The sequence below is a fragment of the Cuculus canorus genome, chromosome 3 (assembly GCF_017976375.1).
Source record: "Cuculus canorus isolate bCucCan1 chromosome 3, bCucCan1.pri, whole genome shotgun sequence".
NCBI lineage: Eukaryota > Metazoa > Chordata > Aves > Cuculiformes > Cuculidae > Cuculus > Cuculus canorus.
Window position 1 is genome coordinate 42,485,648 of NC_071403.1, and position 27,139 is coordinate 42,512,786.

A 27,139-nucleotide genomic window follows, 5' to 3' on the forward strand; every position below is an offset into this window, starting at 1 on the left:
GGCATGTCAAGTTAGCTGCCTAAATAAGTGACTCCTGTAAACAACAGTTTCTTTGTATTTCATCTGATCTATGTTATGGGATAAAAACAACCTCTAGCTTTACAGAAGTGCTGTGATTGCAAATGTTCATATGACATCAAGATATTATCTAATGATGAGCCTTGGTAAATCAAAGAATAGTATGGGTTGCATCCTTGTTGAGAAAAGAGCAACTGTGTATAAGAAGTCTTACTGGAAAATCATTGGTGCTATAGCGTCCCTTAGCAAAACACAAGAGTGGTTACAGTAAGTGTTGCACAACCCTAAATTGTAAGAGGTTTTGTGCCTGGTTTTTGTTTAGTTTAATGCTGAACTTAGACAAATCCCTGCAAACAGAGGTTAATGTTACCGTGAATAAACAATCTAAAATGCCTAGTGTAAGATTAAAGATAAGTTCAGAAAATCTTCAACATATTGAACGTTTAAGCCTGTTGCTAGGTAATGATGACCGAACGAACGTAAGCTTTTTTCGGTTTGTTTTATAGCTCTAGTCCTTATATATACAGCCATCTGATACTCTTGAGATATAGCTAACAGCCATCTGTTATGAAAGGCACCACACATGCCTTTTACCCACACTTGCCAAAAGATTTCTGTCTTAATCAGTCTAGCTACCAGGAAGTACATCTGTCCAATAATGGTCATGTTTTTACTGCTTGCTCGATCCTTTCATAGCTCAGGGTCAGGATATATTTGATTTCTACTTAAGCAGGCATAATTCTGCTTTGAAGTTCCCGTTAATGAATTATGTGTTTTCACAATTTGGTTAACTATTGCAGTCAACTCAGCATAAAAAATCTCTGAGAAAACTGGAGAAGACAGCTACTGCCAAGTAGGGGGTGGAAAACCCCCAAATGTTTGTAAATTTTTGATCAGTTTTTGTACAGTTTGTCAGCTGACTCACAAACCATGATACTGGGGAGTTTGCAGGGCCAGTGCACCTTACTTCTGCTCAGGTGGGAGCTATATGGATCACCACCTGTATGAACTCTCCTGGACAGTGCTGATGACTTTCAGCCACAGCCAAATCCGGCCAAGTGTTGTGAGATCCTCCATGCAGAGTGCTCTAAAAAAACCATAGAACCCAACTGTTTGAATTCACAACTAAATTCAGAACATCTCTGTCTCTGCAGGTGCATAATCAGCAGATGTAGTATACCAAAATCACTGTCCCCATTTGACTTTATTGGACCTGAAAGACTTCTAGCTCTTAAGGAAGCCAAAAGTAGAAGAGAAAGAAAAGGGCTTTAGGTATCATATAGTAGCACTTAGCCAGCACAGTAATAAAAAGCTATATGGAAAACTTAGAAAGTTGTCTCTAACAAATATGGGGAATTGTATCCCAAAGAGTCTGTAAGTAATGTAGTAATGGCATAGGCCTAGAGTTCACTGTACTCTTTTTGCTCAATAGAATGGATTTGATGCTAAGGCATTAAAACTACTTATAATTATATTTTGCATAAGATTTTCATAAATATTGCATAATGAGCTTTTGATTTTTCAAACATCATTCATAAATTTGACATGTATTACCAAGAAAGTTCTTTTCCTTAAAGAATCCAAAAACTATAACTGAATAGTTCTTTCTCAGAGTATAAAAAGCAATCCTAAATGGCTGGGAAACACAGCAAAGTAAATTGCAGAATAGAAAAATAACCATCATGTAAAAATTAACCTTAATGTTTCTCCATATTTGATTTTGATAAATTCAGTTGTGTCTTGTACTCCTAATACTCATTTAACAGATGAAGCGAATGTTCAAAAAAAATTCTGATACAGAAGACATCCCTTGATCTTGAAGACTATCACTAAGGTACTGCGTTAATTTTTTCTGTACAAGCGCCTGGCAATCAATTGTAGGCAAATACTTATTTTCCTTTTTTTTTCTGCAAAGGGCTTTCCAAAAGATTGACTATTTTTTCCAACATTAAAAGATATTACTGCTTCCTACGTTCCTTGCTGCTCTTGCATCCTGGCACTACCACAGCTACAAGACTGGGAATACATTAAAATTAATGCTAATATTAGAAGCAGCAAATGAAGGTGGATAGGCAAAGTTAAAATCAAGTAGTTACAAAGCATTTCTTATATTGTACATATTTGTAGTGAAAATTCACTGCTGCCATCAGAATATGCAAACAGACAATAGAGTATTTCACTTACAACTCTATAATAATGAATAGCTAAAAGAAACATCAAATATTTTTACAGATGGATGCTCCAAATGCTTCTGCTAATACTTAATGATTTCCTCAAGTGAATCAGAAACTAAGACAACTTGTCGATATGCCAAGCTTCTCTTTCACAACCATTACTAGCTGTGGCTAATCCACAGGTAGACAACACTGGGTAATACCGCAGGAGGTGCTGTTTGCCTACAGTGTCAGTTTTCAAGAGGTTCATTTTTAGAAGGTGTACTGGAATTATATTTCTTTTGCACTCCATGACATCTTATAGTCCATCATAACCCACTGAGAAGCATTCCTGTATTAGCTATGGTAAGCTATAAAGATAATATGTCTTTACTGACCTGTGCAGTTTAATTCTTTTTTTCTTTCCTGCCCTGATGGTGGACTGTGACATTGCAAACAGTCTGGATAAGGTGGGGTTACAACCTGGTTCTCAGTTAACTTGAATTTTTTAGTTCAAACTCAGGTCATAGTCATTCTGTGTATCACTCACTATATCTGTACTGATGCGGTGTACCTAGGAACGGTGTCCTGCACTGCCAGTAACTCATCTATGATAACGCGTTTTGTTCATAAACATTTAGTGTTGTATTACTGGACCTAATAGTTGCACAATTTCTGATTGCACTTTACCATTCCACATTATTTAATGGATAACTTGAGATTATGATGACTAAAATACACATACAAAGCTATGGCTGTAGTTCCTGCTCTCTTTAAAAACAATAGATTATTAAGAATCTGTCACTCTGCTTTTGCTCAAGGTCTGCTTGCATTAATCCAACGTGTTCAATAAAGTACATTAGATTTGACTCAGAGCTAAAGTCTTCCTAAAGTTGTGACCACTCTTACTGAAGTCAGCCATAAGGTTTGGATCACACTTGTTTTAATTCAGTATTTTTCCACCTGTCTCTGAAGCCCTGCATCAATAAAATCTATTAAGGACTTGTTTTTCTCCCTGTGTGATCAGAAACACTGTGGACAGGTGGGTCCTGTTTGCTTTGGCCAGCACCAAAGTATAAGGAAGAAATATTGATGGTTGAAGAGCAGGCTTTTCCAGCTCTGAAAAGGATGGGGTTCATTAGGATACCATCTGGAGCAGCTTTAGAGATGGAGTCATTGATGTGAATTACATATAGACTGATTTGATTCTTCTAGTGTATCTGTCCCAGAGAAAGAACATTTCCGGTCTTTCTGAAACTCAAATTCTCTCCTATAAGGAAAATGTGAAAATGTAATAACATACTGAATGTCTACAACTCTGTTCAATACAGCTCTCCTGACTGTATTCCTCTTCAGCTTCAGAAAGACTTTTATAAATTCCACACTCACTTGGAGTACATGAAATAGGATTTAGAGTACCAGCAATCTGCAAAATATTTGTTTCAAGAGTGCCAATCTCTAAAATGTCCCCAGACTCTTCTTTTTTTTTGTGGATTAGCTATTGAGCCATCCAGTGAAAACAAAGATCTTAATCAAAAAATTCGACTGCCACAACAAGAACGAAAGTTAAATTTCATTCATGTGCTACTCCAATAACAGCCATTCCTTCATTCTTTTCTTTTTTTTCCTACATAAGGAATGCTAGGCCAGGTTATGAAAGCATATTTCACCTGAAGTGCAGCCAAACGGGAGACAGAGGTAAGTGGTAGAACACACAAGGAGGGGTTGTGGTGCTGTCTTCCTGAGTTTGCAGCTCCTGCAACAGCAGAAGGCAGCAGCTATCCCTCTCCAGCAGGGCTCTCTCTTTTCTTCCAGCACCTATCCTGCTATAGCCAAGGCCTGAGCTATCTCAAACAGTGACCATGACTGGAACAGAAAGGTATTAGAGATGCTTCTTTTGGGGCAGGTTTTCAAGTTAAAAACCTTTTTAGGGTCTTTTTCAGTACCGAGGTTTACATGTCAGGGTAGCTCTTGCCTTTCCCAGAGTGTTTCCTTGACCTATCCTGAAGCAGATAGCTGAGTGAGCAGCATTGAGAATGGACAGGGAAGCATCAGCTTGAGGACAACCCCCAGGGCCAAGCTCCCATCTGCTCTGCTGCAGAGAGACTTTCTACTGTATGTGTCTGTCTGTACCGACCCCAATGCAAACCAAGAGACCTACACTGCAGACCTTCATAGCCAGCATGCTCAATACCATTTGCCCTTCCCAAACTGTCGCCTACTATGGACAAGACAAGGGGGTCCTGAAATGTACCAGACTGTCCTGGGCAGCAGGGATCCACTCCCAACCTTCAGCATGGTCCTCTGTGTCTTGAAATTCTGACTTCTTGAAATCTCATATGCATTACCTACTCAACAATTACATTAATTAATACGGCCATAGGTCTGTCATAATCTTTCTTGATCAGAACCACCTTTACTTTATGAAAGACTTTACTTTATGAAAGACTAGTCTGGGTTACAACCACCAGTCAGATGAGAAAAGGGTGAGGACAAGATACCAGTAAGCACAACCTCAAGGCTCTGCCTGTCTTGAATAACTGCTCCCAAGCAGTACAGTCCCTCCCCTGAGTATGAGCTCAGCTGTTTTATCTCCTGAATGAAACGACTCCTGGCAAGACCCTCCAAAGTTGTGTGCTGAGAGTCAGCAGCACATGGGAAAAGAGAAATATGTAATTTCAACAGCTTCTAGATGACATACATTGGTGTGCATGTGGTGTGCATTGTGTTTCTCATGTAACATATATAGGGGCAACTCAAAGGTAAGAACGTTGCAGGATGTATGCCAGTGATGTGAAGGGCAGTAGATGCAAAAGGCTATGGAATGAGAATTGAGGTAGGGACCACTCCAAGGTATATGCGGTGAGAATGAAGCCCATTTGCTGCAGAACAATACACTCATAATGTCCAGGATCGTCAAGTTTTACATGCTTTTGCTAGAAGTCCTAAATAATGCCCATTTCTCACACTACTTTGTCAAATATGTTTCAGGTGCTAAAACTGTTTCCCATGTTTTCAGAGTTTTGAAGAAGTTTTCCAAATACCTAGGAGAATGTGCTGGTGTACATTGTTTATATAGTAAGTATGACCTGAAATGCATTGGATCCACCATGTGTATGCCATGCACAAAGCAGTGCAAGCTCAGAGATTGCAGAACTGAAGAGGCTATATGGAGCTCAGCCAGACTCAGTGTCTGTGTGGATTGTGAAGAATCACTTTCTCTAAGGCTGCGCATAAACCCTTTCCAAATCTGGTTTTCACTTCTTTGTACAGTCCCTTGGTCAGAATGGGGGCAAGACCCATTGATCATTAGGAAAGCCTTGTTGATTGGTGTGCAAGGCTGAAAAACATAGACAGTGCTTACACAATCTGAAAACCAGGAAGCAGTGAAAGGGACAGAAAGGCTTCTTCCACCGGGAAGATTTGTTCTGCAGAAAATTGGCAAACTTCACATTTCAGTATCAGACTCCTTTGTAGTGTAAGCCGTCAATGTACATTGTATCTTTGGGAAAAAATTAACTTTTAATTAAGGTTATCACATGACAGAGAATTCATAATAAAAGATAATTGCACTGCCTCAAGCACTGTTAAAAATATATCATTAATACAGGTATATAACAGAGTGAGCACATTGCTTGCTTCTAAATAATCTCAACTGTTGCAGCTGCTGAGAAGTGCAAAACTACAGAACAGGAATGATACAGGAAAATTGGCATGGCTTAAGAGGATTCGGATCATTGTATGAAATTCTCTTCTCTGTGATTACTGTGTAACAGCTAAGAGTTACACTACAGGGAATTTCGCAGGGGATGTGGCAGGTCCTTTTCATAAAGCCTTCCAAAAAGTGTTGCTGTTAAGAGTGGTTTCGATGTGCTGTGCTTACTTTTCAAACGTCCATCACGCAGCACCTAGTTGAAAAGAGAAAGAATAATAATACTAATATGTCACCAACAAAGTAACAATATTGCACGCCACAGAAAGGACAGGCCTTAGAGGCTGATATTTTGATGCAGAACTTTTAAAAGACAATCAGGAGAATGAAAGAAACTAGAATTCTCTCTGGCTCTGCCATAGCCTTCACACATTTCTCTCGGACCCAAAGGTCTTGAAAACTTCCTTCAGCTCCACCTTTGGAAAAAATAATAAAAATAACCATTTTCTCTGCCTTATAAGAAGGTGAAAGTGACAACTTTTTAAGGGCCTCAAGAACAAAAAAAATTGTTAAGAAAATATATATATTTTTTAAAAAAATAGGCCATGATCCTATTTTAGAATACCAGTACATTCTTTGATATGTATGTTTTTACAAAAGTCACATTCAAAATATACACAATAAGCAATTCCTTTCCATTCTCTACCTTCTAAGAAAATCAACATTATTTCCCTTAAAAGTTTTCACATTTTTTCACTGTCTTCATTGTCTCTTGTAAGCTATTAAATACCTCCTCCAAATGAATTAAGATTTCATCTAGCCTCTTACATAAACACAGTATAAGGTTTATGAATGCAACATGTTCTGGCAAAAACATATGCTGAAGTTTCAAACAAAAAAAATAATCCCCACAAAACCCTTGAAAATCCTTTTTAACATTTTTTAACTGCATAGGATCTCTGGTTTTATGCATGATACTCAGTATTTTTTCTTGCTTGGACATCTTCACAGAGTATATGATTTCTTTGTTTCCTAAAATGCCCATCAGCAGAAACCTGTTTGAAGTAGCTCCTTGAAAGCTGCTATTTAAAGAATCATAGAATTGCTTGGGTTGGAAAGGACCGTGGTGGTCATATAGTCCAACCCCCCTGCAGCGAGTAGGGACATCTTCAACTAGATCAGGTTGCTCAGAACCCTATCCAACCTGATCTTGAATGTTTCCAGGGATGGGGCATCAATCACCTCTCTGGGCAACCCATTCCAGTGTTTCACCACCTTCAGCAAAAAAAATTTCTTCCTAGTATCTAGTCTAAACTTCTCCCCTTTTCATTCAAAACCCTCATCCTGTTCTACAGGCTCTGCTAAAAAGTTTTTATCCACCTTTCTTATGAGCCCTCGTTATGTATTGTAGGGCCGCATTAAGGTCTCCTCGGAATCTTCTCTTCTCAAAGTTGAACTGCCTTAACTCTCTCAGCCTCTCTTCACAGGGGAGGTGCTCCAGGCCTTTGATCATTTTTGTGTCCCTCCTTTGGACCCACTCCAACAGGTCCATGTCCCTCCTGTGCTGAGGGCTCCAGAGTTGGACACGGTATTCCAGGTGTGATCTCACCACAGCAGAGGGGCACAGTCACCTCCCTCGAACTGCTGCCCACACTTCTTTTGAAGCAGCCCAGGATACGACTGCTGGCTCATGTCCAGCTTCCCATCCACTAGTACTCCTATGTCCTTCTCCACAGGCCTGCTCTCAATCTCTTCATCTGCCAGCCTGTATCGATTCTGATATAGGATCTTGCACTTTGCCTTGTTGAACCTCATGAGGTTTTCACAAGCCTACTTCCCCAGCTTGTCTAGCTCCCTCTGGATGGCATCCCATCCATCAGGGATGTTATCCTCACCACTCATCTTGGTGTCATCCATAAACTTGCTGAGAGTGCACTCAATCCCATCATCTATGTAAATGATGAGGTTATTAAACAACGCCGGTCCCAGAACAGACCCCTGAGGGACACCACTCCTCACTGATCTCTGTCTGGACATTGAGCTATTTATCTGTCCTCTGGGTGTGACCATCCAAACAATTTCTTATCCACCAAACAGTCCATGTATCAAATCCATATGTCTCCAATTTAGAGAGAAAGATGTGGGGGACCATGTCAAAGGCCTTAGAGAATTCCAAATACATGACATCCGTGGGTCTTCCCTTGTGCACTGATGTAGTTTCTCCCTCATAGAAGGTTACTAGGTTGGTAAGGCAGGATTTACCCTTGGTGAAGTGAAGCTGGCTGTCTTGAATCAACTCCCTGTCCTCCATGTGCATTAGCATTGTGTCCAGGAGGATCTCTTCCATGATCTTTCCAAGCACAAAGATGAGGCTGACAGGTCGATAGCTCCCTGGGTCATCCTTTCTACCCTTTTCTGAAACGGGTGTGGTGTTACCCTTTTTCCAGTCACCAGGGACTTCCCCTGACTGCCATGACTTTTCAAATATCATTGGAAAGTGGTTTGGCAACCACATCAGTGAGTTCCCTCAGAACTCTCAGATGCATCTCATCTGGTTCCATGGACTTACATACATCCAGGTTCCTCAGGTGGTCATAAACTGATCTTCTCTTACAGCGGGAGAGACTTTGCTCTCTGTCCGCATCTTGCAGCCCATCCCCTCAAGAAGTGTGGGAAGAGAGGTTGCTAGTGAGGACTGAGACAAAAAAGTTGTTGAGTAGTTCAGCCTCCTCCTAGTCTGTTGTTGCCAGCTAGACAGTGTCACTCATCAGGGCAGCCACACTCTCTTTGACCTTTCTTTTCTGATCTACATACCTGTAGAAGCCCTTCTTGTTATTCTTTGCATCCCTCACCAAGTTCAGCTCCAGCTGTGCCTTGGTCTTCCTGACCCCATCCCTACACAACAGGGCAGCACCCCTACACTCCTCCCAGGATATCTGACCCTGCTTCCACTGCCTGTGCATTTCCTTCTTGCCCTTTAGTTTTTGCCACAGGTCACAACTCAGCCATTCCAGTCTCTTGCCTTTCTTGCCAGACTTCTTGCACCTGGGGATGGAGAGGTCTTACACTCTATGGAAAGCATCTTTAAAGATCTGCCAGCTCTGCTGTGGTCCCTTGTCCCTGAGGGCAGTTTCCCAGGGGGGTCCTATCAACTAACTACTTGAAGAGCTGGAAACTTGCTTTCCTGAAATTCAGGGTCTTGACTTTAGTCTCCACTTGACACATCCCTCAGGACTGCAAACGCCACCAGTGTGTGATTGCTACATCCCAGGCAGCCTCCAACCTTGATGTCCCTTGATGTCCCTTGATGTCCCTTGATGTCCCTTGATGACTTACACTGGGGATCACCAGGTCAGGTATGGCATCTTCCCTGGTAGGCATGTCTATCACCTGGCTTAAAAAGTTGCCTTCGATGCATCCCAGGAGTCTCCTGGATTGCCTACAGCTTACCATGCTACTCTTCCAGCAGATGTCTGGGTGATTTGAAATCTGAAGTGGGAAGGCATATTTGCTAAACAAAAGTCTGAAGAGATTCTAAGCCTTAGCATTTATATGTTATCATCAGTAAGGATTAATTCAATTTGTTTAAATGTCCCCTTGAGTTATGGTCTGCAGAACTATAGAAAGTTGTCATATTAGTTTCCAGCACCACAGCCTTGAAAACCTTGCATCAAACAGCTCCAGCATCCCATTACCTCAAACTCCCCGGGGGCCAGCTGCACCCCGCTGTACAAGACTTCTGGGAAGACATAGTTAGTGCCAAACGTGCCGCTGAGGGAGAACATCTCAAACTCGGTCTGAGCCACCTCCACCGGCTGTCCGCATGTGTTCAAGTCTGTGCTCTTGCACTTGAGCAGTGTGCATATCTGCAGGGAGGAGGGCACAGAAAGGCAAAATACTGCTATATTTTCAACAGTTGAGAGCTGGATTTGATAGCAAAATAGGCCTCACCATACAGTAGCGGAAAAGCATTTTGGGGTGGTTGGGATGTAGGCATATGCAACCTGCACTCATCCCTACAAAACTACTTACCTGCCAATGGTATTTTATGACAGAACCGTGAAGCCCATCAAATGCACCCAGGACATAAACCTCATCTTTGCTCTTGGCTGACATCCGATAGACCAGATGACAGCAGAGTTCTCCTTGGCAAACTGTGTGATTTCCAGCTTTGTACCCAAGTTCAATGAATGTGAATATATCTCGCCGGACAGCTCCTGTGAAAGTGTCTTTTTCTCCTGGGAATTTCTTGATGCTTGTGGCATACAAACTCCAGTTGACACTGAGTGGGTAAGTGGGGGAAAGACGAGGACGTGAGCTCAGCTCTGCTACCAGAAGACGTCCTTCCTCTGTCTTGCTGTCATAATGGTAGGCGGCGGGTCCCTCTGGTGTGAACAGCCCGCTACCTGCCAAGGACACCCACCATCAGCTGGCACCATGAGCATGACTTGGCTAGTGGTTCAGCTGCCCCCCGTGCTACACAGGAAGGCTTCTTGAGTGATGCTATTTTCAGTCAACGTGTTACGGAGAATTTTGGAAGAATTTTAAAGCACAGAACTGCTAAAATAGCCATTATGATGTAAATACATACATAAACTTCATAGATATTATGCTTTACTGGGTCTTCTGTCTGAGCCTTGAGTGGTAACCGGCAGATGACCATCCCTTTTTTTAAGAACTTAGGTCAATTTAAATATAAATCAGAGCTCTAGCAGTGGCATATTTGCCAAAGAAGATAAAAATGAGGGTAATTATATTTCATAGAAGCAAGCCCAGGGCTGTGGCCTAAACTCTGCTCAGTCTATTTAAGGCAGGCAAAAAAGCTTCTTTGTGGCTTTGGCTTCAGCATTGGTTTCAGGGGAGAGTTATCGATGCAGTTACAGGAATAAATTTGACTTGGTTTATGGAGAAAAAAGGGCAGTAAATATCTATTCAGATAAAACAATAAATATTTCAAAATTTCATAAATATTTGAAATTCAAATCATAAATATTTATAATTTTTCAGTATTGAAAGAAACCTGAAAATGTTTTATTCAATATGCAAGAAAGATCCTCCTTTTGTTTTTAGGCTACTATGTTCTGTATAAAATAATTTTTTCCATTTAACTGTTGATTTAATTTCTTTTAAAAAAATGCTTCTTCTAAACAAGAGGCTGAAAATTTAAGTGAAACTTTATGCTATTTTTTAAATAATACTTCACTTTTAAATGATCAAAATTTAATGTCATGGATTTCTAATTTTACTTTTCCCAGAGCAGTCTACATTTTCTTCCCTGAAGCTGTTTACTACATTTGCTATCACATCAAGGAGTTCTTTAGTTTGATTAAAAAAATATTTTCCACATAATTCCTTCTTCATAAAATATTTCTGCCTGCCTCTTGATCCAGTATTTTGAAGACAATTTTCCTTTTCCCAAATGGAACTCACCTGTCATTGTCGCATTGATGTTATGAGTATTTGCTGAAAGCAAATTGACACCCATGCCCATTGCCCAGGCAGAGTGAAATTCAACTGCAGTCAGGAACGGCAGGACATTCATCCAAGCTGTTGGGAAGAGCACAGTGTCCACCTGCAACTCACTCACCAAGACCACGGCAGGTTCATGGAAAAGGATGTCAAAGCAAGTGATAATGCCTAACTTCCCAAAGGGGGTCTCAAAGGTGACAGCTTCTGGCTCTTTAGGATAATTAAACTGAGTTTCTCCTCTAAATAGGTTGTACTGCAAATGAAGAAAATGGCATATTAGAAGCTAAAAAAAGGCAAGATTTTGAACAACTACTTTTGTATCTTAGATAGGCTTTAAGGCAAAGCTGGGGGCTGAAATTCTTGAGCTGGCCAGCACAACAGGTTTGCATCCATCCAGCTGACCCCCTCCCCCTGAAAAACAGGATGGCTCACTCCAGCTGCCTCCTGGGAGCCACATCCAGTCAATATAAACTGCTAAACCCTGTCAAGACATCACCTGCTAAAGCGCTATCTGGCTTGGCTAAAATTGTGTCAAGGACCAGCTAACATTTACTGAGTACGGAAGTCTGTCACTACCTCTTTCCCATTTGCTGTCATAAATGCAGCCATTAGGTGTCTGGTATCAGGCATGCACTCTGCAGTTGAGGTGTTCCTGGGAATAATACTTGATCAATCCAGCACTTTCCAACATCTCCTTTTGAATCCTTGCATCAGATCATCCTGGACTGGTTGTTTCTCTACAGCTATGTAAAATTATTGTATAAACCAGCAGAAACTGGTACCAGAGAGATGAAGTGTATACTGATAATCAATTACAAGGTGATGCTGAAGTGCTTCTTTACCTTGTGGTAACGAGCCACCAGTTTCCCCTCTGAGTCAAAGACTACATCAGTGTTGTACTGATAGCGACCGTCACTGGGGCAGTCGGGATCACTAGAGTTACAGAGCTTCTTGTCCCCGATGTTTGCAACCACATAGATGGAGTTATTCCTGGCCATGCAGCTGAGTCGTTCTTGCACTGGTGCTGGAGCAAATCTAATGCAATTTTGGTGAAAGCATAAAAAAACAGGACAACAAAAACCTTCCAAAATGTTACGAGTTTAAGTTCAGATGTGGAAGATATGCATTCAAAATTATTGTTCCACTAACTGCACAATTGCACATCCCCAGGTGCAGAAAGAGGGATATGATCAAATCATAGTTTCTGCTCATTTTCTCCTCTGTTTGCAGCATAATTTTAAACTGCTGGTCTCTTTTTGCTTTAAAAATTGGTCTCCCCATGTTCTTCTTACCTGTACCCTCAACAATGTTGTTTTCTATGCGGATATAATTCACAGCTAACACACATACAAGGTTATGGACAGAAAACAATGGAGAGAATAAATCATTATAGACTCATAAGCTTAAAATAGCTTCAAAGTAATTTTTCAAGCAGATCTAATACCTGATTCCAAAACACCATTTTAGCTTTTTTAAAAGACTCTTCACTCTGTTTAGAGCAGCTTCACATAAGCCTTTAGAAAAAAGTGGCTATAGCGTTCACAGAGCTGAGGACTCCTGATATCCAGCTTCGTAAGTCTCAGGAGAGAAGAATACTAAAGCTTAGCTTAGACATGAATGTGGTCCTCTTGGTCTCCCCTGCTGACACCCATTCTGAGTAGTTCTTTGTAACACTGCAGACCGTGTAAGCAGTTGAATTTCTAAAAGGCACTTCTTTCAGATCTAGAGAAATATGTTGTACCATTTGATTTAGAAATCCACATGCACTGAGGACTGAATCACCTTGTCTAATCTATGCATCTGACATAATAAAGTAGCTTATGCTTACAGAAGATTTCCACAATTGATCTGAAGTGAAAATTTTTATCTTTTTTAAAATAATGATTTTGCCAAAAATTTCCTCATTTTCCTCCATTTTGCAATTTTTAAAAGTAAGACTGTGTCAATGCTTTTTACCTGGGATATGACCATCACCACTTAAATAAGAGTTCTTTTTGATGTGTCTCATTTCTATGATACTTGGGATTTTTAGTATATTTTAAAAAGTAGAAGTTCTCAGGCATTTACTGTGCACAGTTCATGACTCCATAAAAGGCTAGTCTGAAACCACATAAATCACTGCAGAAGGAATTACCTTGTGGGGTCGGTGCAGGGAATCCAGTTCACTGCTGGATCGGGGATATCCTCCAGGTACGGGTAGATGGCTTCTCTTGTGAAACGCCAGCCATAAATGCCATCTTCAGGAGTCACAATGATGTGAGCGCCCTGACACAACACGTTCCGTTAACAATTTACCCATTAACAGACAACCTGATGGTCAGCAGGAGAAGAAAATGCTAATGAACAATACAATACATCTAGTACCTGCTGGGCAGCTTCCTTGATGGCTCTTTCCAAGACATCCATGTTTTTGTTCATCAGGACCAAAGCATCGTCAGGAGAAACAGGCTTGTCCGTGGCATTTGGCAGGATGACCGAGTGCTCGTAGACGGCTGCAATGAAGGTGTCAGAAGCAAGGGCCTGAAGGACTGCGAATGCAAAGACTGCAGCGTGCAGGAGGTGTCGGCAAGGGAGCATGGCTGGTGTCTTGCAGCTCCTGGATTAGACATGAGAATATAAACCGGATAGAAAGAGGAGTACCAATGACTACTAAGTTTGCTTTGGAAATAATCTTCTATTGAGCAATCTGGGCAGTTACAGTGTAGTTCTGCCAACAACGAGGACATGTATTTACAGCAAGAAGTCAAAGAAACATTGCTAGGAATTCGATCTTTTTCCCAATTTGAAATGCTATAAATAAAATGTGAACAAAAGACTAAGAGATTATGTTAGAAGTCTTGCTGCTCTACGAGAGCAGCATGAAAGGAGCACTTGTACACTCTTTGTCCATCTCTCTCCAGGTTTCCAGTCCATCTCGAGGCAAGCCAGACTCACCTGGTTAGGGCACACAACTCCATATAATCCTACTGCACGTGGCTGCCATCAATTAAAAAGTGAGGCACTGCTGGAGGCAGACTGTCTGTGTGAAATACAGCCCTCATGCTTCAGAGTGTACGTAATTCATCTACGCTTATGGGGCACGTGGCCTGGTCATGTGCCTTGTCTTTGCCCAATGGCCTATCACAGTTGCAGCAGGTGCTTTAACAGTATCCCCCCCGTCCCCCTCCCCCTGCTCATCCTGAAATACAAACTAACACTTGAATTGTGCTGATCTCTCTGCCTAGAGCAAACATATTTGCTTGTTTTGTGAAGAAAAAACTAAAATCATAATTTTATTTTTACTATTATTGGGGTGAAAAACAATTTTTGTACAAGAAGCCATTTGAAATTGCTTATACAAAGCAATTTTTTTTCTTCTGGAAAGTAACTTTTGCATAGTATTTTGAAAATAGCATATTAGTACTATTGTGTTTCATTAAAAAATGCCTTTGTTTGAGCCTGCAGTATGTCTGTGAGAGGAAAATGAACATAACCTGGCTAATCATATTTACTGCTTCATAAGAAATCAAGGAATATATTCTTCATCCGGATAATATCCTCCTGTTCAGTATATAATTTCACCCAGAAGTCTTTTTTTCTCCATCAGCATCAAAGCCTCCTCAGGAGAAATCAGCATTTCAGCATCCTCTGACAAGACCAGTCAGACCCTGGAACAGGCTTCGTAGAGAAGTGGTCAATGCCCCAAGCCTGTCATTGTTTCAGAGGCATTTGGACAATGCCCTTAACAACATACTCTAACTTGGTCAGCACTGAATTGGTCAGGCAGATGAACTAGGTGATTATTTTAGGACTCTTCCAAATCAAAAAGTCTATTCTATTCTATACTAACTGTCATAAAAAAGACCACATTGTGCTCATAGACAGCTGCACCATAGCTGTCCAGGGCACAGGTCTCCAGAGCAGGCAGCTCCAAAAGCACAGCAGAGGCACAAGCTTTAGAAAGCCCCATGTCTGGTATCTGGAAGTCACCCAAGAGGATGATTGGGGGCACTCTAGGACAAGGCGCTTTGATTGAGGAAATCTTGCACAAACCTGGGAATTCCCCAGAGTGGCAGAAAGCCCGATACCAGGAGACGCAATCACCTTGCCCAGAAAGTCTTACAACATCAAAGGCAAAAGAGCCACCAGCACTGAGCAATTCTACCTTACACCACTGGCAGAGAAGTCACCACTGTGCTGCAGCCAAAGAAACTTGTTGCTTGCCAGATATACTAATGACTCAGGCATGGCATTGCTGTAGTAATGCAGTTCAAGGCAAGCCCAGGTCACAGCTGGAAAACAAGCCAGTGTTCGGGAAATCTGAGCAATGACTAGCAGAGACACCTTCATGTTCAAACTCAAGGGTGCAGAGTGCAGGCAGGGCTGCAGGAGGCAGGTGCCCAGCCCTGAGCTCAATGCTGCCACACGGGCACTTCCTGTGCCACACCAGCTCAGCATAGCACTGGCCCAGATTTGTGTGGCCTTTCTGGGCTGTTCTACATCACAGGGGGCTGCCAGGCAGGCTATTTATCTGAGCAAATGCATCAGCACACTGCTCAGTGACTGAGTATCAGGTCCCCAAAGGTCTCTCTATTGGAAAGCATCATGAACGGAAGCCACAATTTTTAAATTTTGTCTATTGCAGCCTGCTTTTTGACTTCTACAGATCAGTCCATCAAAAATCTTAAAGGTAAAGCTTCACTTTCCCCAAAATCCCATGTATCTGGTTGCCCAAGCTTTTTACCTTCTTTGGGTTTGACTCAAATGTCAGGTGATGAAATGCTTTTTTGCTGCACTTCCCCGGAAGAAGTATCTAGTGTTATCAGTGGTTATGGGCAGCCTTTATACAAAGCAAGTCGGTACATGGATAATGCATAGACTTGCATAGGATTACTTTCTGTGTGCTTGACTCATTCCACACAATAATACAATTCACAATGATGAATGTTATGCAGTCTTTGCAGCAGAAATAATTTGGTACCATGATGGCTTATGACAGTTTATGTAAGAAAATATTCAACACACAAATACACCTAAACCGAACCACAAGGGCCTTGAACCAAACACTGAGTTCAAGATACTCACTAGATTCAGGGTTCGGATCATATACTACTTGCATACACATTCCCTTAGCCACAGCATAGATAGCAGCAGAGAACAGATTTGAAGGAGCTGCCTCTCAGCTCCTGGACCAGACACATACTCCTGCTGAACCCCTTCTGCCTTGCAAGATAAGACTTTCTTGTGTGCCACAGCCTCCCTTAAATCCAGATCTTTTCCTTGGGAGAGAGTTGCAATATTACCCACCAGGTGCCTGTAGGACAAGTACAGTGTCTGCACTGAGTTTGTACCAATGGGAAGAGGATCACACTGGATAATCCCTAGGTGGACTGAGATCAGTCTATGATGAGACTACAACTGACTCCAACAGTAAACAAGGCTTTAAGAGACTGTGGCTCTGGCAGCACTGACATTGAGCTTCCACGAGTCAGAGCATATTGCCTGGGGCTTTTGATAAGCATGTAATTATGTTAGACATGAGACTGTGTTATATCACACATGAGTATCTAGTTACATTTGAAAACAGAAAAAGTTCAAGAGAGATTTTGAAGAATCGTTGGATCATTGAATCGCTTGGTTGGAAAAGACCTTTGAGAACATCAAGTCCAACTGTACCTGTCCACTGCTAAACCATGTCCCCGATCACTTCATCCACACATCTCTTAAATACCTCCAGGGGTAGTAACTCAATCATCTCCCTGGGGAGCCTGTTCCAGTGTCTGATAACCCTTTCAGTGAAGACAATTCTTCTGATGTCTAATTTGAACCTCCCCTAGCACAACTTAAGGCAATTTCCTCTCATCCAATCGCCTATCACTTGGGATAAGAGATCAATACCCACCTCACTACAACCTCCTTTCAGGTAGTTATAAACAGTGATAAGGTCTCCCCTCAGCCTCCTTTTCTCTAGACTAAACAACCCCAGTTCCCTCAGCTGCTCCTCATAAGACTTGTGCTCCAGCTCCTTCAAGAAATTACGGTTCACGTCGAATTCTGACCAAGAAGCAGTGGCAGGCTTTGTTTCAGGCCTAGCCCTTTGAATGAAATCCTTGCTTAGCCCCCCATGATGCCACATGATGTCCACCAATGGCATAAAGGCAATAAAAGCAAAGCAATGCAAATAAGAAAAACAATGTGTAAGTGGAGTAAAAGAGCACACTTGCATACATTAGCGTAAGTAGTTGTGTATGAAAGACGAAGCATTATTGAGAGTTTTTGGTGTATAAAGATGCAATCATATCTTTCTGCTTTATTTGCTGGTCTCGTAATAATCTGCAATTGCAAAATATGCGATGCTATTTTAATAAGAATTTATCCTCTGGTCCACAATACAGGTTTTCTTAAGGTGAGAAAAATAAAAATCCAGAAAACAGAGAGAGAGACACTACTGCTGTTTTGCACTAATAAAAGATTAGTAATCTTATGATACAGAAATAGGTAGTTCTCAATAAATGGTAGTAATAAAATAATATTGCTGCATTATCACTAAAAAAAGCACATTGATAAGAAGTTTGTACAACTGGAAACAAGAAGCATAATAGGGATTGTTTTAGTAGAGGATGATGTATCTCATTTGGACATATGATTAACAGTGTATAACTTCAATTATGGTCAAATAATGGGAAGGCTGGTTGTGGGTCTTGTTTTAGATGATCCTTCTCATACCACCGTCCAAAAAGCGTCACAGTGACAACTGGTTTTGTTGTCTTTGTCTTACTTATCAAGCGCCCATCATTCAATACCTGATTGAAAAAGGTAAGGGAAGGACATGATTAGAGTAGTAACCACACAAACACGTTAAAAGCTCAGAAAGATATGACAAACAGGAAGAAGGCGTATCAGACCATATATCTGCTCAAACTAATGATTTCATTAAAAGGTATTTAAAAGATCTGATTATTCACTATGAGTAAGTTCACTTTGGCTGTTTTGAGACAGCTTATTCTATTACTATCCCACAGAGAACCTGGCATGGCACAGCTACAATGTGTGTCATTACCTCAAACTCGCCAGGGGCCAGTTGCACCCCGCTGTACAAGACTTCTGGAAAGACGTAGTTGGTGCCAAATGTGCCACTGAGGGAGAACATCTCAAACTTGGTATGAGCCACCTCCACTGGCTGCCCACATGTGTTAGGATCCGTGCTCTTGCACTTGAGCAATGTGCATATCTGCAAGGAGAAAGCAGCATATTTAGCAAGCCTCGTGCCATCAAAGGTAGTGTATAGAGCAGGTGACTGTCACAGGATCTATTTCATAATCATTAAGCAACTTGTTTTCAGCTGTTGCTTATTTTTTCATCCCTTGATCTGATTGGAGGTATTCCAGACCTGCATTGCTTTAGTAGTTAGAAATAACCTGTTTCTGATGAAAGTGCTGCCAGAGCACCTTATTTCATCCCTGAAGCCCAATCCTGTCACTTCCACTAAGACTTCTAGTTGCCAGCTCTCTGGTTTGAAGGTTTCTTTCCCATATGCCCTAGTAAGATGTGTTTGTGAATGGAAATTTTAGTCAAATGAAATGAAGCCCTCCTTATGTGTACATTGTGCAGTTATACACACAGGTCCTCTTACTGGTATTGGTACATGTTGCTAATGACAATTCATTAGATTGCCTGGTAGCCCATGAGAAATCTGAATTTGATATTCACCATCCAATTACTGGTGAATATATGTCAAGGTGATTAAGTTAGCACGCTCTGTTACAGTTCTGTGGTAGTAGCTGCAGCACACAGAGGAACAGCAATATTTTCATTTTATTCATAGAGTTATATATCCAGCTGATAAATGTTTATGGACATCATGAAGAAATATGAACTAGGGCTAGCAGTTCTGTGAGTATTCAAAGTATGTTGGCCGGTTTTCCTGACAGGTGATGAAGGAGTTTTTGCATTTGTGTCAGATATTGGTGGAATAAAATAAGCATATTTGCAAACAGCAGAAGCATTATTCATCAGCAAATACAGTTTTCTGTTGAAATGCAGATAAGCAGAGAAATAAAGAATAAAGTTCTCTCTCACTGTGTTCTGATGAAGGGAAAAAAATATTGAAGGGAAAAGGAAGAAAGAAATTCCCGTCTTCTCCTGAAAATTCAACACTGGTAGAAACCATCTGGCAGCTTCCACAATCACTCAAATAAATTTTCCAAGTGAGCTTATCAAGAACTGAATTTATTTTATTTATTCAACTTGTCTCAATTTATCAGATGAGCTGATTGCTAGCTAAGACCTCCTCCCATATCATGAAGTCTGTACCAGCTGATACTCAAAGGCCATGTTGACAGATAGAAGTAAATAACTAAAAAAAGAATAATCTGCTAGCACAGGAGCTTAATTATGAAAGCAAATAAAGTTTTCCTATATGGTTCTAAGTACATTCAAACAGGATGTAACTCACTGTCTTCCTAAACCTTTGAATAAAAGAGAGGAAAAGTGGACACTTTCCTTTAAAGTCATTTGCCACTTCAGTAAACTTCATTGCTATCATTTGAGTAATGACAAAAAAAGTCACATCTCTGTGACTAAATTAACAGAGCATCATCAACCGATTTTTTTTTAGCAGCAACTGCTTTATGACAGTTACAGAGTAGATTCAGCATACTTACTACAGGACCTAAATTTAGCCAATATTGCATGCTTAAAAAAACAGCTCACTCTGGGAACTTAAAAGAGGTTTAGACACCTCTCTACTGCATTTCTTGGATCTAAAGGTAATCAAGCTTGGATGTTTTAATAACTACTTCCCACTGCTAACAAATAGGACACCGGGACTCCAGCATAAAAGAAAGTTGTCGTCTCTTTCCCCACACAGAACTGAAGATTTCTCCCTGTAAAGAAGCTTATTAAAATAAATGACACCTCGCCCCCAAGGAATCATTACCTGCAGGTAGTATTGTCCTTCAACAACATGAAGCCCATCAAAAGCACCCAGCACATAAAGTTCATCTTCTTGTTTCCCTGCCATCTTGTAGCTCAAGTGACAGCAGAGGTCTTTCTGACAAATGGTGAGATTCCCCTCAGGATTAGTGACCTCAGTGAAAGTGAACCGATCATGGAAGATGAGTCCTTCAAAATCACGGTCATTCACTGGGAATCTTTTGATGCTCAAAGCATATGAGCTCCACTTGACAGCAGGAAGGGAGGCAGGAGAAAGGCAAGGGTGTGAATCTAGTTCAGCAATGAGGAGGTGACCATCCTCAGTTTTCATATTGTAGTAGTATGTTCTGGCTCCATCTGGTGCATAGATACCACTCCCTGAGGAGAGCACAACAGTCAGTCCATAAAGAATAAAAAAATTCATATTGTCCTTTTAATTGCCCCTACTGCCAGCTTATTTTGTAAATATTACAGAAATTGTAGTCTCTTCAAAGGTTACCATTAGCAACTCAGTACATACAGCTCATGCTTTGGCAAAGAATAGCATTTATTTCCTTGTGTGAGGCCTGCTCGCTGTAGCCAAAAGCAAAAGATGTTATGTTATGGTTGTGTTTATGGCCTCCTCCAGTTCTCTTTTCTCCTATACACAACAGATTTGTTTGACAATTCTCAGATAATTGATGCAAAATGAACATCTACCAGTTGAGACCATAAAAAACACAACACAAGCAAGTACCACAGGTCCGTCCTGGTGAACACAGGAGACAGAAGCTGCTCAGCTACATTTAAACTGGCTGAGTACTCTTTTCCACGTCAGGAACTCACACCTGACCAGTACCAAGTGACAGAGGGAAATCAAAGATCTGTCATACCCATCATTGTCAAAGACTCATATAAAATGGTGGCCTTACACCATTTTATAAGCAACCATTAGCCTGTCAGGCATTTCAAATGACAAGTCCCAAGACAATATCGTGGTTTCACAGCTCAGTAAAGATACTGGTCTAGCCAAACTATACTATTCCACATGCTAAGCTTCAGAAAATCAATGTTAGTCTCTTAAGAAAAATGCAGACTCCTTATCAGTGTTACTGCTATAGGTCTAAAAATGGTTTTAGCAATTTCTACAACTGTGTTAAGCACAGCTACAAGTAAATCTTTAATTTGGTTAGCATAAATGGAGCCACGTATGTGGTTTACAAGTATATTGACAGTTTGGCATTGAACAATGGATATAGAGGTGGGGAAAAAAGAGCCTAAGTTTCCAAGTTTCTCCTCAGGTAGAAGGGGCAGTAACTTACTACTTGTTTAGAGGCATTACAAGAAGGAAAGGAAAAATCCTAAGAAGCTAGGGAGAAGAAAATAAAACACCACTAGTTTCTCTGTGACTTGTATAGTACCAGTAGGGACAGAATTTGTTAGGTTTAGAACCGATGACTAGACCTTGCATCTTCCAGATAAATATATTATATTCCTTTTCAAATCACCTTGCAGAACAGGCAATAAAGATGCATGGTTATAAAGGTTTTTCGGACAGAGTGAGAATTAATTACCTGTCATAGACAAGCTGGTGTAGTGTGTATTGGCAGCTAGAAAGTTGACACCCATGCCCATTGCCCAGGCAGAGTGAAATTCGACTGCAGTCAGAAATGGCAGAACGTTCATCCAAGCTGTTGGGAAGAGCACTGTGTCCACCTGCAACTCACTCACCAGGACCACAGCAGGTTCACGGAAAAGGATGTCGAAGCAAGTGAAAATGCCAAACTTCCCAAAGGGGGTCTCAAAGGTAACAGCTTCTGGCTTTTTAGGGTGATTAAACTGTGTTTCTGACATAAATAGATTATACTATAAGGGAATGAAAAAAAGAGCATATGTTTAGACACTTATTGCAATATCCCAAAGTCATTTCCTAAAGCTGTTCAGAATGACTAAACAAGATTTTTTGGCCTGTGTTTGAAGCCTTTACAGGTGGGAAGTCAGGCTAAAACTGTATGATCACCATAGTGCCAAGAAGGTAGATATGGGGAGACATATTGCCCTGGCATCTAGCTAGGAAAGCAGCTGTCTGTCTGCAGGTCTGTTGGTCTCAGCCACCTGCAACTCCCATAAAAATAATCTCTCCACTCTCCCCTACTAGTTCATAATTCTGGTGAACCAAAAGACACGCAGAAGAGAAATAATAGTGGAAGCAGAGCATGGAGGATTTGGTGCCAAGAGACAAGACTGGTGGCCTTGGTGTAGAGATGCACAAAGGAACTGGAAATATATAGCATCATCAGGAAGTGTGAGACAGTACTGGAACACTGCAGGGTCGAGAAAACAAAGGCTGTGGTGATGGGGTAAAGGCAGATAATCTCAGCCAACAGAAAAATCCAAGCTTGCAACACTCTCAGCTTTCCAAGTTTTTCCTTCTTTCTTCATATTCGCATTTACTAAAAGAGTTCTTTAACCTCTAGGTGGCCTAGACAATAAACACGTGCACTGAGCCAGAAAAAGAGATTCAAGTTCACTGAACTTGTAACTCAGCGCCTTGGCCATGCCAGACTGGCACACGGGGGACCAGGCTAGCATAGTCATGCCCAGTTTGTTCAAAGAAGAAATATCTTTGCATCATCTCTGAAGAATCAGGTGAAATAGTGGGCCTGACAGGCGTTGAATAAACAACAGACTTTGGTCTAGCCACATTGACATATGTAGCACATGATCCCCAAACAACTTTGATGAACCTTGCAGGTAGGCACATAAAAATCAAAGAAGATACTTTCTTTGGGTGCAAATGTTTCAATGCACTCATCTATTTTTACATCCAACTTAGCTCCATAGTTTTGTCCAGATAAATCCTGTTATGTAAAAATTGTGCGGAAACATCGTCAGAAAATAAAAATAATATAGAAAAGGCCCTGTTTTCCTTAGATTAGATAGCTCATCTAAGATGAGATGCATACAAACATTTTAAAATCCTGGAACATGAAACGGTAGGTCTGGTGAAAACTTGGCACTGAAAAATAAAGCTGTTTATGCAGCAGGATTTCCAGTAATAGGGAGTTAATGAACTGAGGAAGTCAACAAAAAAACATATCCTGCTAAATTGGACCTGAGTAATCATTTTTTTCATTCTAGTCTGTTTTGAGAAATATGACAGCAATTTGGAGCCAACACAGCAACAGAGATTTCAAATTAAAAAACTGAAGCAAAAATCTGCCACAGGACAATGCTTTTTCCAAACTCAGACATTTTAGAAGTAGTGGATAAATTAGCTCCTGACTTTCCAAGGCCATTTTACCTTGTGGTAACGAGCCACCAGTTTCCCTTCTGGGTCAAAGACTACATCAGTGTTGTACTGATAGCGACCGTCACTGGGGCAGTCGGGATCACTAGAGTTACAGAGCTTCTTGTCCCCGATGTTCGCAACCACATAGATGGAGTTATTCCTGGCCATGCAGCTGAGTCGTTCTTGCACTGGTGCTGGAGCAAATCTAATGCATTTTAAGAGGAAAGGAAAAGAAAAAGACTAACAAAAACTGTGCTGTCCGTGGTGGAGCAGTCAGCACATTGCTGGAGTCAGCACATTGTGGGTCAGCACATTGCTGGAGTGCCGACAGCATAACCTCCTATCCTGCAGTCACAGCAGAGCGTGCTGAGAAACAGGGTGGCTGCAGCACTCCCTCAGTTTTTTTTCCCGCACCTTGAGACAGGTTCTAGAGCCCTCCTATCAGTTTCTGGATGGACATGCCACTCCTGTGCTGTCTGCTAGCACCCCTTGGTACCCACAACATGCCCTGCAGCAAGTGGGACTGGAAAAGGGCAGAAGAGGAATTGCTGGACAGAGGAAAAGACTAATTTGGTGTCACACAAGACAATATCTTAATGTCTGGTGTAGCAGCACCTGAGGATCGTAGCTTTGGGCCCTTGAAACACTAAGTACAGTCAAGCTGCAGAATACTGCAGCTGATATGGTCAAGGCAATTCATCCCCTCCCATGTGCAGGAGCACACAATCCTCTAGCCACGGCATGAACAGCAGTGGGATACTCCTTTCAAGATGCTCAGAAACCAGTTCTTGCCTATCCAAAGAAATGCTATGTGTGCTTTTATTTGAGTATGGCATTTATAAAAAAAAATAAAGCAAACAAACCAACAGAGCAAATACAAACTAGCGTGAAGTATTTCCAATGAGTTCTGTTCAAAACAATGGAAAAAAAAAAATCTGAAATCAGAATGAGAAGGAGCATATTCTGGCATCAAAACTTTTCCAAATGCAAAAAGACGTTTTCCTCTATATTGAGTGACCCAAATTCTGTGTATTGTTTGGATTTCTCCTTTAAGTGTCTAATTCAAAAAGCCTTTTTTAAAATAGGCCTCCATAGTCATTTAGTCACAGACACACTATAAATTTTATCACGTAACTTAACTTCATATGCAGTTTGAATTGAAACTTACCCTGATGTCAAAAGCATCAGCAGTTCTCAGGCATTTACTGTGCACAGCTCATGAGTCCATAAAAGGCTAGTCTGAAACCACATAAATCACTGCAGAAGGAATTACCTTGTGGGGTCGGTGCAGGGAATCCAGTTCACTGCTGGATCGGGGATATCCTCCAGGTACGGGTAGATGCCTTCTCTTGTGAAATTCCAGCCATAAATGCCATCTTCAGGAGTCACAATGATGTGAGCGCCCTGACACAACACATTCCGTTAACAATTTACCCATTAATAGACAACCTGATGGTCAGCAGGAGAAGAAAATGCTAATGAACAATACAATTCATCTAGTACCTGCTGGGCAGCTTCCTTGATGGCTCTTTCCAAGACATCCATGTTTTTGTTCATCAGGACCAAAGCATCGTCAGGAGAAACAGGCTTGTCCGTGGCATTTGGCAGGATGACCGAGTGCTCGTAGACGGCTGCAATGAAGGTGTCAGAAGCAAGGGCCTGAAGGACTGCGAGTGCAAAGACTGCAGCGTGCAGGAGGTGCCGGCAAGGGAGCATGGCTGGTGTCTTGCAGCTCCTAGAATATTTTGAGTCATGAACAAACAGTGCAAAAGGGGCATGCACAAAAAGGAAGAGAGGGACAAAGTTTAACTTTGAAGGAGGAGCTGTTAAAGCATTACCTTGGAATCAAGTATTGCTCGTGACATACAGGAAAGCATAACAATACATAGTAAGGGTGTCGCAATTCAATGAGACTAAAAAACTAGGCAATGCTACAAGTAACTCTGTCAACATAAAAATGAGTCATTAAACACATGGCTAGAAAGAACAGTCCAAGTTTTGTTGTTACACTTTTCTCTGTCACAAAGTACAATTGACTTTTGCTAGTTTTGTTGGCTCAACTCTGACACTGAGGTGAAAAGTCGATATGTCACCCCTGGAGCTAGTCTTCCGTGAGGTCTGAGTGGCAAAACTGGAAGTCTTAAAACCGCTCTATTCCAGTGTTTTCATATTCCTCAATACATGTCCTATATGTCACTATGTGTAGTTTGCTTCCCTGACTTTCTTTAGACCAAAGTCATTACAGTAGCTCCTCACTCTAGTTGGATGTCATAAGCTTACCATGCCAGCAACAGAACTGTCCCTTTTTTTTATCCCAGTGGTTCTCCCAGCCACTTCTGTTTAGCTGTATATAAACTTTCAAACAGCCTTCCACCAGAAAATATGCATCTGGAGGGAATGTTTTCCTTTGAAATCAGGCAGGTAAGTACCTCATTGCCTGGCTGCTGCTAGCCTGAAACCGAAGGGCAGGCTAAGTTCACTGGGTGCAGTGGCATGCCTGCTCCTCTGCTCACCTTTCCTGTCACCACGAACACACTGTGTATTGAAAGGCCTTCATTTTCAGTCTTCGTTTCAGTTCAAAAGCATGTTTTGCTATGACGTTTCCCATTTTTTTATTTTCTAGTGGTTGCACTACTCTCATTTGGAAGAGGTTTTCTGACTAATGGGAAGCAGAACAGGCTGCCTGTCTTTAGTTAGAGCAGGCTGTCATTGTAGTGTTACCTCAGAAAAGACAGAAATGTGAGGGAATGCAAGCACCAGCGAGTTCCCTGCAACAGCACTGATGTTTCGGGGTTTTTTTTAACCATTAGGAACATTACTTTCCATCTGGTAACTTTCACCTCTAAGTACTTTTCTACATACATTACTAGACACAGCATGCTCATTCGGGAGCCTTAAATACAAGCTTTTAAAAGTCTGCAATAGAGATTTCAGTGATAATTGATGTAGCTTGGAAGCATTCCCCCCCCCCCCCCCCCATTTTGCTTACCAAAGGAAATATAGATTGAGTCACATTAACCACAATCTGATGTAAGTCTGAAGGAGAAAGCAGCAAAGCCTTCATTGTTTAGCAACAGCTAGAACAACATTCAGCCCAGAAAGGTGACTACCCTGGCAGAAAAAGTTACAAGTACAGGGCTGGGGGTGCTTCCCCGCAGAGTGCAAGTCACTGCTAGGACAAGGGGTTTCTGTAATACAGTGGCATGCAGCTTCAGAACTCACCCAGGAACAAGGAACTAACTCCAGTTAAATGAAAAAAAAAAACCACCAAACCCACTGAATAAATATTAACAGATCTACAGCAGTCTAAGCTACACATTGCTGTGGGCAATGTAAGACGAAGCATATCCTGGAGCTCCCTCTAGTTTTCACACCTCTATCCTCCCAATCCCCTCTCCCCATCCTGTACTACACTCACTCTCATCTCTGCTATTGCCTGAGGATGGCAATTATCTGAGGACTCACATTTGTGAAACAGGATGCAATTCGATGCTAACTCAGCTTAGCTGTAGAGGTAGTCTGTCTTCAGATTATGTTCCTTTTCTTGTGCTAGGCGAGACTGCGTGGAAAACTAATCCTTATTCAAAGGTTAATATTGCTGTGGAGAAGCCTGTGTGAAGGGTCACACCTACAACCCTGCAAACACTGCGAAGCAGTCAGGAC

The 27,139-nt window shown here is 41.4% G+C and overlaps 2 protein-coding genes across 4 annotated transcripts; both read right to left on the minus strand.

Moving 5' to 3' along the window:
- Positions 1-5,669: 5,669 nt before the first annotated feature.
- Positions 5,670-15,978, minus strand: LOC104058236 (pantetheine hydrolase VNN2). 2 transcript variants are annotated; one of them, XM_054061815.1, is made up of 8 exons: positions 15,140-15,978; positions 13,657-13,773; positions 13,427-13,557; positions 12,135-12,327; positions 11,254-11,545; positions 9,856-10,229; positions 9,519-9,689; positions 5,670-6,079 (listed from the first exon to the last, which is right to left on the minus strand). In XM_054061815.1, exons 1-8 carry the CDS (start codon positions 15,239-15,241, stop codon positions 5,960-5,962), a joined length of 1,500 nt encoding a protein of 499 aa, XP_053917790.1. In that variant the 5' UTR covers positions 15,242-15,978; the 3' UTR covers positions 5,670-5,959. The 2 variants fall into 2 exon arrangements, with proteins under 2 accessions (XP_053917790.1, XP_009558012.2); XM_009559717.2 differs by lacking the exon at positions 15,140-15,978 and adding an exon at positions 14,227-14,362 and having other exon boundaries at positions 5,673-6,079; positions 13,657-13,888.
- Positions 15,979-17,720: 1,742 nt separating this feature from the next.
- LOC104058237 (pantetheinase) lies at positions 17,721-27,079 on the minus strand. 2 transcript variants are annotated; one of them, XM_054061814.1, is made up of 8 exons: positions 26,942-27,079; positions 24,980-25,211; positions 24,750-24,880; positions 23,489-23,681; positions 21,759-22,050; positions 20,210-20,583; positions 18,332-18,502; positions 17,721-18,074 (listed from the first exon to the last, which is right to left on the minus strand). In XM_054061814.1, coding segments are annotated over exons 1-8 (1,536 nt in total). In that variant the 5' UTR covers positions 26,944-27,079; the 3' UTR covers positions 17,721-17,933. The 2 variants fall into 2 exon arrangements, with proteins under 2 accessions (XP_053917789.1, XP_009558013.2); XM_009559718.2 differs by lacking the exon at positions 26,942-27,079 and adding an exon at positions 25,315-25,332.
- Positions 27,080-27,139: the final 60 nt, after the last annotated feature.

Coding starts and splice junctions, on each gene's coding strand:
- LOC104058236 (XM_009559717.2), bottom strand. CDS start 14,249: ATGGAGTTGTGTGCCCTAACCAG. Junction 12,328..13,426: donor CCCTGCACCGACCCCACAAG/GTAATTCCTTCT, acceptor AAATTGCATTAG/ATTTGCTCCAGCACCAGTGC. Junction 11,546..12,134: donor TGGTGGCTCGTTACCACAAG/GTAAAGAAGCAC, acceptor CTTCATTTGCAG/TACAACCTATTTAGAGGAGA.
- LOC104058237 (XM_054061814.1), bottom strand. Junction 24,881..24,979: donor TCAAGGAAGCTGCCCAGCAG/GTACTAGATGAA, acceptor GTGTTGTGTCAG/GGCGCTCACATCATTGTGAC. Junction 20,584..21,758: donor CACCAGCTTGTCTATGACAG/GTAATTAATTCT, acceptor TGCTCTCCTCAG/GGAGTGGTATCTATGCACCA.